At 39.9% G+C, this 15,390-nt stretch overlaps 1 protein-coding gene across 2 annotated transcripts in view; it reads left to right on the forward strand.

Moving 5' to 3' along the window:
• Window positions 1-13,773, forward strand: part of LOC111981927 (amyloid beta precursor protein binding family B member 1) — a 17,314-nt gene extending 3,541 nt beyond the window's left edge. The window contains exons 4-14 of one of the 2 annotated variants that reach the window (XM_024013420.2): window positions 3,004-3,066; window positions 3,218-3,294; window positions 3,374-3,434; window positions 3,563-3,709; window positions 3,801-3,928; window positions 5,651-5,765; window positions 5,934-6,018; window positions 6,796-6,891; window positions 7,351-7,466; window positions 7,615-7,791; window positions 8,607-13,773. In XM_024013420.2, the coding sequence (XP_023869188.1) occupies window positions 3,004-3,066; window positions 3,218-3,294; window positions 3,374-3,434; window positions 3,563-3,709; window positions 3,801-3,928; window positions 5,651-5,765; window positions 5,934-6,018; window positions 6,796-6,891; window positions 7,351-7,466; window positions 7,615-7,791; window positions 8,607-8,768 (1,227 nt within the window). In that variant the 3' untranslated portion in view covers window positions 8,769-13,773. The remainder of the gene's footprint in view (window positions 1-3,003; window positions 3,067-3,217; window positions 3,295-3,373; window positions 3,435-3,562; window positions 3,710-3,800; window positions 3,929-5,650; window positions 5,766-5,933; window positions 6,019-6,795; window positions 6,892-7,350; window positions 7,467-7,614; window positions 7,792-8,606) is intronic. The other variant, XM_024013422.2, reaches the window with a different exon arrangement.
• Window positions 13,774-15,390: the final 1,617 nt, after the last annotated feature.

Consider the following 15,390-nt stretch of genomic DNA (forward strand, 5'->3'; position numbering starts at 1 on the left):
ATGGCATACAAAGTTTGGGGTTGATGGCATACAAAGTTTGGGGTTGATGGCATACAAAGTTTGGGGTTGATGGCATACAAAGTTTGGGGTTGATGGCATACAAACAGGGGTTGATGGCATACAAACAGGGGTTGATGGAGTGAAATAACCGGAGGAGCCTATCCGGAATGATTAAAAAAGAGCCGCCTGGAAAGGTGCCCCTGTTCCTTCCCACTTGATAATGGGCCATTCTAAATCTAAACTGATTTGACTTAATAGTAAAGACAAGATTACATTGAGAATAGTCTGATGGGTGAAAATATGATCACTTGAGGAGAGAACGGTGTGTGCAGCCTGAAGCAAGGAACAGAGCGCAAGCTTTTTTTGTTGTTGTTGAGACTTTCTCAAATCATCAATAGCCTATAGTCAAATCATGCAGCCCATATGTTTTTATTTCTAAGGTTTGTACCATTCACAACTAAAGTTGCCAAATAACTCTAAATCTAACAAATACAGTTGAAGTTGGAAGTTTACATACACCTTAGCCAAATACATTTAAACTCCGTTTTTCACAATTCCTGACATTTAAAACTAGTAAAAATTCCCTGTCTTAGGTCAGTTAGGATCATCACTTTATTTTAAGAATGTGAAATGTCAGAATAATAGTAGAGTGATTTATTTCAGATTTTAGTTCTTTCATTACATTCCCAGTGGGTCAGAAGTTTACATACACTCAATTAGTATTTGGTAGCATTGCCTTTAAATAGTTTAACTTGGGTCAAACATTTTGGGAAGCCTTCCACAAGCTTCCCACAATAAGTTTGGTGAATTTTGGCCCATTCCTCCTGACAGAGCTGGTGCAACTGAGTCAGGTTTGTAGACCTCCTTGCTCGCACACGCTTTTTCAGTTCTGCCCACAAATGTTCTATACGATTGAAGTCAGGGCTTTGTGATGGCCACTCCAATACCTTGACTTTGTTGTCCTTAAGCCATTTTGCAACAACTTTGGAAGTATGCTTGGGGTCATTGTCCATTTGGAAGACCCAGCTTTAACTTCCTGACTGATATCTTGAGATGTTGCTTCAATATATCCACATAATTTTCCTCCTCATGATGCCATCTATTTTGTGCAGTGCACCAGTCCCTCCTGCAGCAAAGCACCCCCACAACATGAAGCTGCCACCACTGTGCTTCATGGTTTGGATGGTGTTCTTCGGCTTGCAAGCCTCCCCCTTTTTCCTCCAATCATAACGATGGTCATTATGGCCAAACAGTTCTATTTTTGTTTCATCAGACCAGAGGACATTTCTCCAAAAAGTACCATCTTTGTCTCCATGTGCAGTTGCAAACCGTAGTCTGACTTTTTTTATGGCGGTTTTGGAGCAGTGGCTTCTTCCTTGCGTAGCGGCCTTTCAGGTTATGTCGATATAGAACTCGTTTTACTGTGGATATGGATACTTTCGTACCTGTTTCCTGCAGCATCTTCACAGAGTCCTTTGCTGTTGTTCTGGGATTGATTTGCACTTTTCGYAGCAAAGTACGTTCATTTCTAGGAGACAGAACGCGTCTCCTTCCTGAGTGGTATGACGGCTGCGTGGTCCCATGGTGTTTATACTTGTGTACTATTGTTTGTACAGACGAATGTCGTACCTTCAGGCATTTGGAAATTTCTCCCAAGGATGAACCAGACTTGTGGAGGACTACAATTAGTTTTTCTGAGGTCTTGGCTGATTTCTTTTGATTTTCCCATGATGTCAAGCAAAGAGGCACTGAGTTTGACGGTAGGCCTTGAAATACATCCACAGGTACACCTCCAATTGACTCAAATTATGTCAATTAGCCTATCAGAACCTTCTAATGCCATGACATCATTTTCTGGAATTTTCCAAGCTGTTTAAAGGCACGGTCAACTTAGTGTATGTAAGCGTCTGACCCACTGGAATTGTGATACAGTGAAATAATCTGTCTGTAAACAATTGTTGGAAAAATGACTTGTGTCATGCACAAAGTAGATGTCCTAACCGACTTGCCAAATCTATAGTTTGTTAACAAGAAATTTGTGGAGTGGTTGGAAAAACAAGTTTTAATGACTCCAACCTAAGTGTATGTAAACTTCCGACTTCAAATGTAGGACCGGTTTGAAATGATCACTTTTGCGTTCAACATAGCCACTTCGCTCCGGAATGGGAAAAATATTTTTTATATATTTTTTCAGCTAAGTTCAATTTTATTCTTCTTACTATAAGGTCATATAATATAAAATTATGGCACAGGACTTATAAGAATATCTTGTCTGCTAAATGGACAAGCCTGTGGCATGGCACATAGCCATGTAATATACAGTAGGCCAACTCATATTCTGCTCTTCTGAAATACATTTTCTTCATATCGTTGTTTATTTAGACCTGCCTAAAATAAATAATGGATTTTTTCTGATGGTGTATATTAAATTGATTTTATTAAACTTTTTTTATTAGATTCAATGGCGCACATCTGTGGCTTGAATACAGCTTGGAGGCCTGGAGATGTTAAACGTGTTTATTTTAATTAACTGTCAGTTACCGTGAGACCGGCAGTCTTTTGCATGACAATAACCGGCTGATAAAATGTAATGACCGCCACAGCCCTCGCTCCAACTACAGTATCTGATTATACATTTATTTTAGCCAATCATCAGTCATCTCAGTCAGTGCATTACAAGTTGAGTGCCCTTTCCTATTTGCATGCTTGTTCTTTTGAAAAATATCATATATTTTTTGTTCAAACACAATTTTCTCCATCAGTTTTCGAAGAACAGGCAGCAAACTGATTGGGCGGCTGTTAGACCAGCAAAGGGTGCTTTACTATTTTTAGGCAGTGGAATTACTTTAGCTTCCTTCCATGTCTGTGGACACTAGGTTTTGGCCTGCCTGTGTCAATTAGAGCCACACAGTCATTGTATTTCCATTTAAGCTCCCACTGCTAGTGCTAACGGATTTAGTTTCCTACTTCTAATTGGTCCTTGTCTCTATTTTGTATTTTCAGTTGACGTGGAGTAGTCTCACCCAGTCCCGCCCCAACAGGTTTAATGACGAGGAGTTCTGGAAGGTAAGTGCCAAATGTACTTGAAACAAACCTAACATCAATGCAGTTTGCAAACCTTCATTCAGAGATTTTCAATGTTTAGATATCAACTGCTTATTAATTTTTATCTCAAATGTGGAAATGTGACTTCTTACTGTTGTTGGTATGTCTTCAGGAGGAAGATGCAATGGCTGATCAGACCCTGAAGGATTTTGAAGGAGCCACATTGCGTTATGCGTCTATCAATCTCAGGTGAGCCCCCCCCCCCCCCCTTTCAGGTACAGTGTATTATCATTATATGCTTATATTGTCTGATTCCTTTCACATCCAGCTGTTCACAGTCTGAAGGAAAGGAGAAGATGAACTCACTCATCAATGACCTGGACGCTAAGGTATGTGCTCTCACTCAGACAAATAGTTATAACCAATCATTCCACTCCCATCCCACATACACTTTTTTCTCTTTTAACACTCAACATGCTCTTAATCACTCTTTCCCTCTCCTCGTGTCTCTCAAAAGGTTTTTGCGGTGCGGTCTCTGGGCTGGGTGGAGATATCAGAGGAGGAGATGGCTCCAGGGAAGAGCAGCGTGGCTGTCAACAACTGCATCAGACAGCTCTCTTACCACAAACACAACCTGCACGACACGGCTGGGATCTGGGGAGAGGTCAGAGAATGGCTTGTGTGTGGGAATATTACCTGGATAGTGTTGGTAGAACAATGTTAAGAGGAATGTTCTGTAATGTGTTTTCACACAGGGAAAAGACATGCTCCTTGTTCTGGAGAATGAGACCTTGAACCTGATTGATCCTTTGGGCCAGACTCTGCTGCACACCCAGCCTATCGTCAGCATCCGAGTGTGGGGAGTGGGCCGGGACAACGGCAGGTCAGTCCCCTGCTACTCTAACTACACTTCACAAAACCAAAACGCAACTTGTAAAGTGTTGGTCCCAAGTTTCATGAGCTGAAAATAAAGATCCTAAACAGTTTCCATACGCACAAAAAGCTTATTTCGCTCAAACTTTGTGCACAAATTTGTTTACATCCCTGTTAGTGAGCATTTTTCCTTTGCCAAATTAATACCTGACAGATGTGGCATATCAACAAGCTGATTAAACAGTATGGCCGTTACACAGGTGCACCTTGTGCTGGGGTTGTCCAGTTTTGTCACACGACACAATGTCACAGATGTCAAGTTTTGAGGGAGCGTGCAGTGAATGTCCACCAGAGTTGTTGCCAGAGAATTGAATGTTCATTTCTCTACCATAAGCCGCCTCTAATGTTGTTTTTAGAGCATTTTTGCAGTACGCCCAACCAGCCTCACAACCGCAGACCATGTGTATGGCGTTGTGTGGGAGAGTGGTTTGCTGATGTTAACGTTGTGAACAGAGAACCCCACCACCACGGGGCAATGTTATGGGCAGTCATAAGCTATGGACCACGAACACAATTGCATTTTAACGATGGCAATTTGAGATCACAGAGAAACCGTGATGAGATCCTGAATCCCATTGTCGTGCCATTCATCCGCCGCCATCATCTCATGTTTCAGCATGATAATGCACGGCCCCATGTCGCAAGGATCTGTACACAATTCCTGGAAGCTGAAAATGTCCCAGTTCTTCCACCATTGAGCATGTTTGGTATGTTCTGGATCAACGTGTACAACAGTGTGTTCCAGTTCCCGCCAATATCCAGCAACCTCGCGCAGCCATTGAAGAGGAGTAGGACAACATTTCACAGGCCACAATCAACAGCCTGATTAACTCTATGAGAAGATGTGTCGTGCTGCATGTGGCAAATGGTGGTCACACCAGATATTGACAGGTTTGCTGATCCGCGCCCCTACCTTTTTTTTAAGGTTTCTGTGACCATCAGATGCATATCTGTATTTCCAGTCATGTGAAAGCCATAGACTAGGGCCTAATTTATTTATTTTAATTGACTAATTTCCTCATATGAAGTGTAACTCAGTGCAATCTTTAAAGATGTTGCGTTTATATTTTCAGTATACATTTCTGTATATTTTCTTCATATTTGAATACTAGAAATATGTGTGCCAGTTTGCTATAGACAATGTTTCTTATTTTGGTTTTATTTGTCTGGCTTTTGTTGCCTTATTTTGTGAACCCTGCTTTTTCTGTTGAATTGATTGATTTGGGGTTTTCTCTCTAACCGGCTGCACTTGGGCACACAGGGAGAGGTATTGTCATTGTCGTATCTACCATCTTCCGTCATGTCACGTAGAATAGATCATAGTTGTGGTTGTCATAGTTAGCATATTGATTCCACACCCCTATCCCATAATGTTCAATGTTTCTCAATCACACCCATGACTTTCTGATCAGTTTCTATAGACGAGCATGTTTGCTTAGCTATTAATAATAGTGTGACAACACTAAGTGTTCTCAGTCCTAATTGTTAGTACATTTGTTCATTGTTGTATTTGTGAAAGCTTACGCTATTAGGTTGCTAGTTCTCTTGAAAAAATCCTGATATTATCAAAATGTATTGATTTCAGCATTGTCCATTTCATCTGCCTCAATTGTCATGATCAGCCTTTATAACGGCCTCTCAAGAGACGCCTCCTTGTTTGTGTTAACTTTAGGGACTTTGCCTACGTGGCGAGAGACAAACTGACTCATGTTCTGAAGTGCCATGTGTTCAGGTGTGACACACCTGCTAAGAACATTGCCACGAGCATGCATGACATCTGCTCTAAGGTAAGCCCATCTGCTTTGGTGCACTGCACCATACTCAGGCCTCCACATTGAACCTGAATGAAATCTCCCTTTTTTTCACATAACGTCGGGACTGTGGTTCAGGGGTTGTTTGTGTCTTTATATTTTGACATGTTGAATCGGTTCTTTCCTGTCATTCCTTTTCTGTAGATAATGGCCCAGAGGAAATCATCCAAGTCCTCTCTGAACAGACTCAACATAGACCCCTCTAAACTGGTGGACATTCCTTTCCAGGGTAAAACACTGCCACTTGATGTATGACTTAGGTTTGGTGGTATACCGGTGTGTTTGTGAGTTAGTCCCTAGTCACTTGGTGTTTGTTTACAAGCACAGAATAACGAGAGACTGGAGCCATGTGAGTCACTCACTGTTGTGCAGCATGCGCCATGTGATCTAATTACAGTATGGAATTCACAACTAAATGTTTGCCAGCTAGATATCTTATAACAATTAAGTTTACTGTCTAAAATGTGTTAAATGCTCTGCAGTTGTGCATTTGTTCTGCTAATTTAGTAGCTAGTTAGCCGTCTAGCTAAGTGGTTAGCTTCTTCCAGAATCAAGCATTTGCTTGGTAACMGCAGAAAATCTCTTCCTAGATCAAGTGCCTAATATTTGTTTTGTACGTGCAAGAAAACTGTGAGTAGCATTTTTGAGTTAGTTGTATACTTGTATAGTATAGGTCAGATGCTATAAAATGTTTGCTTTGCGCTCGTTAGCATTTAGTTAGCATTCTGTATGGGATTTTACATATACTTGTTACTCTGTAATCTGAAGGTTAGCAATGCTATCAGTGGGGTTTGAAAACAGCGTCCCTTGTGTTCAGTGCCGGTATTACCAAATATCCTGGTATGGTACAAGGTCGGTATGACAATCTGGATACTTCCCGAGCCTAGTATGACTATATACTTACTGTATAATCTAAATCCAAATGTATTTATGGGCAACTTCAGGTCCTTTGTATGGTTTTAGCAGGATGTCACAGTGGTTTTCTGTCTCTCTCCTCTCCCTACAGAATTCCCTGCACCAAAGAATGAGCTAGTCCAGTCCTTCCAGGTACGTTACCTGGGTAACGTGCCGGTGGCTAAACCCGTAGGTAAGGAACGCTTTGGTAAGGAATGCTTTTTCTTCTCTTTCTTAGAGTTGTGATGGTGTGTATTGAATTACATTTCAGGTAAACTTGTGTATGTTTCTCAGTCACTGCCTGTATTTAACCTTCCACTTGTCCTCCCATATGTTGGTACTGTAATTAAATGAATACTGACTTTCAACTAAGTTGGGATTCACTTAATGCAATGCACTCAATATACATTGACTTATTGAATGTCTCAAAGTATTGCATGTGTTCTACTGATTTCTTCAACAGGTTGTGATAMTGATGTCTTATTGTGTGACGTCTCGACTGCTATGAGCTATCCTCTTGTTAGGGATATTGAGCTATTAACTAACACTTGGTTTTCTGTGAAGTATGAACTAACACAATTCCTGTAATTCCTTCCTTTTTCCTGAAATTCTCAGGTATTGAGTGTACTCAGATGTGCAGCTAACCTGAGTGGTATGTCCTATCCAGGTATGGACCTAGTCAATGTAGCCCTCAACACAGCAATCAATTCCAAAGAGAAGGAAGAGTGGACGCCAGTTACTGTGAACGTGGCTTCAGCCACACTTACAATAGTCACAGCTGAGGTGAGCACACACACAGATAGTCACACACAAATGTACACGCACAATCTCAAAAATGTATTTTTAATGTCTTTCCAATTTGAAGCTCTGAGATTGTTTAAATTGCTGTGGGAATAGTCTGACCCAAGGTGTTCTGTTGTGTTCCCTGCAGACAGAGGAGGTTCTTTCTGAGTGCCGGGTGCGGTTCCTGTCCTTCATGGGCGTGGGGAAGGACGTCCACACCTTTGCCTTCATCATGGCCGAGGGCCCCGGGGACTTCATCTGCCACATGTTCTGGTGTGAGCCCAACGCTGCCAGCCTTAGTGAGGCTGTGCAGGCCGCCTGCATGGTGAGTGCAACGTTTCTGTCAGCCAACAATTGATGGTTTTTGGCCAATACAAATGAATACAAGCAGACAAATAAAAACTTTGTCGGACACATTGTCCAGCAGAAAATATCCTTATACAAATAAATATCCTTTATGAAGTACATTGGCTATGCACAGAGGTTGTCTTTCAGTCACATCTTCTCTCTACTCCGCCTGTCTGTGATGAGCTCACACTGTCGCTAGCAAACTTTCAACATTGTATCAACTGGTGCTGCCCCGCAAAGCTACCCATGTCAGTGAGTTCGTGACAGCTCTATGCACACAGGGGAGAAGGGTTCTGCTATTTTATGTTTTGCTAGACATCCCTGTAAGAGAATGTACAGAAATGTCATACGAGTCCAGCATGGAGTATTTAGATGAAGTCATTTTGCTTCCTTCTCATGCTAGTCTAATGCTTGGTTGTGGTGTTCGCTTAAAAATGCCAAAAACAGGGCAAATTAAGTTAWCTAACTAGCTATGGTACCAAGGATGGAAGCACAGATAAGTGGACAAATAAATTGACACTGAAACAGAGGATATTGATAAGCCAGATGGACAGAGAGATGTGCAAGGAGCCAACATTCACTTGGTAATTCCTCCTTGCATAATTATTGTTGTCACTTCCGTAGAAACATTAGGTGAGTGGTTCTTCTAAATGGGAGGAGTTTGCAGGGATTGGACTGTTTTACTATGCGCCAATATTAAACATACACAGCCTTGTTGCACCAAATATTTTGAGTCCAAGTTTAATTTTCTATTCAGGTGCTTTGGTGCTTATGTTGTGTGACTTTTGACAGCTGCGCTACCAGAAGTGTCTGGATGCCAGGCCCCCCAGTACCAGCTCCTGCCTGCCAGGCCCACCGGCCGAYTCCGTGGCACGTCGTGTGGGCTCCAGTGTCAAGAAGGGGGTTCAGAGCCTGCTAGGCAGCTTCAAGAGGTCTGGGTCCCAGACGCCCTGAGAGGTGCCAACCAACTAACCCACTCCAGTCCAGGCCCAGCCCACCATGCCAACCATGGCTCTCCTCACTCCTCCATTCCCTCTCTCTCCCCCCACCCTGAGGTGTTATGGTATAACCTGCTTCCCTCTCAACACCTGTCATCTCTTTTAGATGTGATGTCAGAGCCGTGGGCAGTGTGGGCTGCCGGTGTGGTTGGGGTACCAGTGAGCCTAACACTGCTCACAGCTGCTCCACGCTTTTCACTTCCTTCACGTCATCCTTGGTTGGACAAGTAGGCCATGTTTTCCTTCCATTGTTTATTTAATCTGTGAGTTATTAAGAGGAAACTGCTGGACTCATGGACAGTGGTTTGAATGACAGCAATAGTTGGTTAAACTTGGTCTAGTTTGCAAAGTACCAACACTAATTATGCTTAGGAAAACAGTACTGTTCTGTAACATTGTGTCTGCTATTTGTTTTGCAGAACAAATATATTATTTGTGAAGATAGAAATGGAAGATGTGCAATTGAATTGTGAATGTTGAACTCATGCCATTTGCTTGTGGAACTATCATGTTGGTTTTCATTTCAAAGTAGATTTGAAAGAAATGATTGAGAAATAAAATGGCATGAGAAGTCTGTATAAAATGCATCATGGTGAATGTCAGTGGTGGAAGAACTAAGACTTGCTAGCTACGAATATAATATTCGGCAAATAAAATGCTAATCGTTTGGGTCATTAAAATCTATACTTTGTACAGTACATTTGTTAATGCCTAAATAGCTTAGCATCCCCTCTTCCATCTGATGGAGCTGGTAAATCAGCAAGTGCATTATCTTTATTTTATAGCTATATTTTTATTTGTATGTGTATTGCAAATTGCACTAAAAAGTGTAGTTCAGCTCCTCAAATCTGAAATGGAGATGGCATACTTTTAGAGCATGGCTCAAGTTTTAATGAAACCTCAAATCTCAAAGAAAGCTTTGGCTATCTCTTACTGCACTCCAGCTGTATACCAAGTGGAGGGTACTGTATGTTGGAGTCAAGGAATATATCATCTTTGTGATGCCAAAGCTAGAAGAATCATGTGTTTTTATGCTGTTCCTCTTCAGATCTATTGTGTGGAAATCGACCTGAAGCTGATTTTACCATCATTTTGTTATGTTCAGATAACCAAAAAAAAATCTATCTGTTTAACGACATTTTTCTTTCGTGTATGTTTTTACACAAACGTGTCAAGTGTTATACGTTGTTCCCTCTACTCCATTCTCTATGCATGTTTAGTGTATGTTTTTTGTTACGTCTAAGCAGAGTGACAGAGCTACTGTTCGCTACCGAGGTGTCCCTGCACACTAACATCTGCCAACTTTTGTCTCTTAACCAATTGGGTGTAAGGGCAGATGGAACGTTAGTATTGTTGCGATAGACCTGACACTGACAAATAAAATTGTATTTGTCACATGTGCCGAATACAACAGTGAAATGCTTACTTACAAGCCCTTAACCAACAATACAGTTCAAATTACACCAAAGTCTGTCATTACCACACACTGTTCATTTAACACCGACATTTTTTACATTTACGTTTCTGAAATGTATGACCTCCCTCGGGTGGGCTTTCAAATAGTCTTGTTCATGAGCAGTGTGTCTTACAACACTATAGGAGAGCTAAGAAGCCGGACACATTCAGTCTTCAGAAGGCATTTTGTTATGCAGAGATTGCAATACGGAAAGTATTGCTTACCCACAGACAGTGTTTGTCTGTGAAAGAGACTGACTTAGACTATGTGTTGGAGTTTCTTCCTGGCGGTGTGTGTAAGTCTTACGAACACTTCACTGCATATGAACACGATATCTTTAAAATACTCTATCCCATAGTTGACTGACTAGATTTTCCCCTTTTTTTGAATGCAGTTGGTTCAAAATAAGTTATATTTTTTATGAAATTATATTTTTCTAAGTGTGTATAATATACTGTATCTGTGAGGTAGACATGCCTTTTTTAGCCTCGGTTCTTACCACTGTGGTCACTGGTGCAGCAGTGTTTCCAAATCTGTATCAGTAGACTATAATTATCCTCCTTCGCATTATAGAACCACAGTTCTCCTTCCTCTCTCTGATCTGTTTTGGACAGCCATTTGACCAGACAATAATGGATTTGGCTAATGCCTTGCTTCAGCTGCTCTGTCACTAAGTATTGACTCATAAAAACAAGTGTATGTACAATTTAGTTTTTTGGTTTTACACATTCAGAATTAATTTAAAACAAAATGTTTTTAACTGAATTTGTGTCTGTGTAATTTCCTTTGCTCCTATAATTGTTACTCCTTACTATACACACTATGTACTCCACTACTTACTATAAGTGTCAGACATTGGTTGCCTTATACAAACAGAGCTTCCTGGTGTTCTATTTGATTTTGAATGCACACTGTGTAATGTTGTACCATGCTTTGCTTCTGGAGGCCTCAAGAATACTTTCAAGAAATGTTGTGTGTTGTGGCTATAGATATGACTACATGAATTCAAATGTTTTTCCTCCCATTTCAATAGTGACTGTCACTACACATCTCATCCACTTAATTCTCACCTGTTTATTTTCAGTTTTGCTGAGAAACCTGTTTTCACCCATATATATTCACTACAATGTAGATGTCAACCTATGGGAGCACATTGCATGGCTGACCCATAAATGGTATATAAGGACTGACCCCAGACTCAGAACAGGGGAGCTCAGAGGTCTTCAGTGTGTTTCAGCTCTGTAAGGACAACTATAGGACACGATAGGAAGTCTTGAGTATACGTTTAACGTACCCATTGGATTGTCTATTTATATGCCTTGTTGTGTACGTTTCAGATATTTAGGTTGCTTTGGTGACATTAAATTATAAATATTTGTCTAATTAAGGATTAGTCTTGGCAATAAAAAAAAGTCATATGCTTTTCTTTAATTTAAGATTAATATTATTGAATGATTACATGTTAAGGATGAGAAACAGACTTTGATCCAAATCAACTGCAACACTAATATGATAGGGATGTGATCATGTCCTCTGTCATAAGCCATGGAAAATATATGTACATTCTCTTGACAAACCTGAACTTTTGTCTGCCTTTTGTTTGTTTTGCATGATGTGTTCAAAGAGTATTAAGAAAACCTTGAAGCGATAGCTTTTGTTCATACTATATGTGAGAGTATGTGAGCATTTAATGTTTTGTTTCCTTTAATATCCACTGATGACTGTAATGCAAGAAAAAAGGGTTCGTTTTTTATTATATCTAAAGAATGTAAATTAGATGTTATGTACAGTGGGTCTTAAAACTTAAAATTACTTAAAAATCATACAATGTGATTTTCTGGATTTTTGTTTTACATTCCGTCTCTCACAGTTGAAGTGTACCTATGATTAAAAAATTACAGACCTCTACATGCTTTGTAAGTAGGAAAACCTGCAAAATYGGCAGTTTATCAAATACTTGTTCTCCCCACTGTATATGAGTACCAGTCAAAAGTTTGGACACCCTACTTATTCAAGGGATTTTATTTTTACTATTTTCTACAAGACATCAAAACTATGAAATAAATGATAGTCCCACTAAGTGCAACCCAGATGGGATGGCGTTTCGCAGCAGAATGCTGGTTAAGTGTGTTTTGAATTCTAAATAAGTCACAGACCGTGTCACCAGCAAATCACCATCACACCACCTGCTTTATGGTGGGAACCACACATGCGGAGTTCACCTACTCTGCGTCGCATAAAGACAGCGGTTGGAACCAAAAATCTCAAATTTGGACTCATCAGCCCAAAGGACAGATTTCCACTGGTCTAATGTCCATTGCTCATGTTTCTTGGCCCAAGCAAGTCTCTTCTTATTGATGTCCTTGAGTAGTGGTTTCTTTGCATCAATTTGACCATGAAAGCCTGTTTCATGAAAGTCCATGAAAGTCTCCTCTGAACAGTTTATGTTGAGATGTGTCTGTTACTTGAACTCTGTGAAGCATTTATTTGGGCTACAATCTGAGGTGCAGTTAACTCTAATGAACTCGTCCTCTGCAGCAGAGGTAACTCTGGGTCTTTCTTTCCTGTGACGGTCCTCATGAGAGCCAGTTTCATCATAGCGCTTGATGGTTTTTGCGACTGCACTTGAAGAAACTTTAAAAGTTTTTGAAGTGTTCTGTATTGACTGACCTTCATGTCTTAAAGTAATGATGGACTGTCGTTTCTCTTTGCTTATTTGCGCTTTTCTTGCCAATAATATGGAGTTGGTCTTTTACCAAATAGGGCTACCTTCTGTATACCAACCCTACCTTGTCACAACACAACTGATTGTCTCAAATGGCATTAAGAAGGAAATAAATTCCACAAATTAACTTTTAATGAGGCTCACCTGTTAATTTAAATGCATTCCAGGTGACTACCTCATGAAGCTGGTTGAGTGAATGCCAAGAGTGAGCAAAGCTGTCAAGGCAAAGGGTGGCTACTTTGAAGAATCTCAAATATAAAATATATTTTGATTTGTTTAACACTTTTTTGGTTAATACATGATTCCATATGTGTTATTTCATAGTTTTGATGTCTTCACTATTATTCAACAATGTAGAAAATAGTAAAAATAAAAACCTTGAATGAGTAGGTGTGTCCAGACTTTTGACTGGTACTTTACATGTATATTAAAATCAACTGTCACAGGACAAAATAAAAAGTGGAGCTGTTGCGTTGTGGGCCGTTGTCTGCTGAATAGCACTGTGAGTACCTGGGTACATCACCTCATTCAGGATGCACTCCAAGCATGGTTTAAAAACAAACAAAAATCGGATTACTTGTAGAAGACCAGATGCATACATAGTTTGCAAAGAATGACTTGGAATGTTTTTTTCATCATCAATGTGAGTGCCTCTGTTCAAGAGACTGAAGAATATTGGGAATTCTCCTCATGCTCCTGGTTGTCACAGTTTACAGCTGAAACAAAAAAAACTAACATGAATATTTATGAGGCTGTGTCAATAAAACAAAGTCAACACCATCTACAATTATTTCAACATTTTATTTCCTCCTCTCCACGCTGCTGTTAATAATCTAAATGAGTTACGCACCGGAGGGGTAAATATAATCACATGTAAATATGCTGTGTTCCAGTTGACAGTCAGTGGATTACCATTTCCATAGCCTCTTCTCCCTGTATTTGCTTTCTTCTCGTTTTTCTAATTGTCCTAGCAGTGCTTCTGTTGATTTTCAGTATGCAGCCTCCTCAGTCCAAACTCCTCTGTTGTCTCACAGACCTTTATGTCGGTCATCATAGGGCATTACTTTTAGATGTACACTGCCTTCAGAAAGGGTTCACACCCCTTGACTTTTTCMAAAWTTTTTGTTACAGCCTGAATTTTAAATGGATTAAATTTAGATTTTTTTGTCACTGGCCTATACACAATACACCATAATGTCAAAGTGCAATTATGTTTTTTGAAATGTTTACAAATTCATTAAAATGAAAAGCTGAAATATCTTTGAGTCAAGTTTTCATCCCCTTTGTTATGGAAAAAATGTGTGCAATAATAGTGATTTTTGAATTTTTTGAATTTTGAATGACTACCTGATCTCTGTACCCAAGACATACAATTTTCTGTAAGGTCCCTCAATTGAGCAGTGGATTTCAAACACAGATTCAACCACAAAGACCAGGGAGGTTTTCCAATGCCTTTCAAAGAAGGGCACCTATTGGTAGATGGGTAAAAATAGAAAAAAAGAACACATTGAATATCCCTTTGAGCATGGTGAAGTTATTAATTACACTTTGGATAGTGCATCAATACACCCAGTCACTACAAAGATACAGGCGTCCTTCGTAACTCAGTTGCTGGAGAGGAAGGAAACTGCTCAGGGATTTCACCGGGAGGCTTTATAACAGTTAGACTTTAATGGCTGTGACAGGAGAAAACTGAAGATGGCTCAACAACAATGGAGTTACTCTACAATACTAACTTCATTGACAGAGTGAAAAAGAAGCCTGTACAGAATAAGAAATATTCCAAATATGCATCCTGTTTGCAACAAGGCAATACTGCAAAAAATGTGGCAAAGCAATTCACTTTTTGTCCTGAATACAAAGTGTTATGTCTGCTATAGATTAAATAATTGATGATATACTCCATAGGGTGGTGAAAGTGAATGGTGAGATTAATACTCCTTCCCAATAAATACCGAGGGTCTTATTCTGGTGACATGATGATCGATGCTTGACTGCAGTTTGACAAATACAAATATTCTCGCTATTCCTAATAATCTCATCATGAAGACTAGCCTAACTGCACTGTATCTGTTGTTGGCTAGAGCGCATGTGCCAAGGCCAGGGTACGCACACTTGCTATTTAACACAACAGTTTCTGGAACAAAACTATCGTTTTTTTTGTGTGCGCTACGTCATCCCGCACTGACTTTTACCCTCAAGTCTGTTTGGTGGAAACAAATCAAATAACATTTTATTGATTCGCATACACATATTTAGCAGATGTTATTGCGGGTGTAGCGAAATGCTTATGTTCCTATTTCCAACAGTGCAGTAGTATCTAACAATTCACAACAATAAACACAAATCTAAAAGTAAAATAATGGAATTAAGAAATATATAAATATTAGGACAAGC

The sequence above is a fragment of the Salvelinus sp. IW2-2015 genome, linkage group LG20, assembly GCF_002910315.2.
Source record: "Salvelinus sp. IW2-2015 linkage group LG20, ASM291031v2, whole genome shotgun sequence".
NCBI lineage: Eukaryota > Metazoa > Chordata > Actinopteri > Salmoniformes > Salmonidae > Salvelinus > Salvelinus sp. IW2-2015.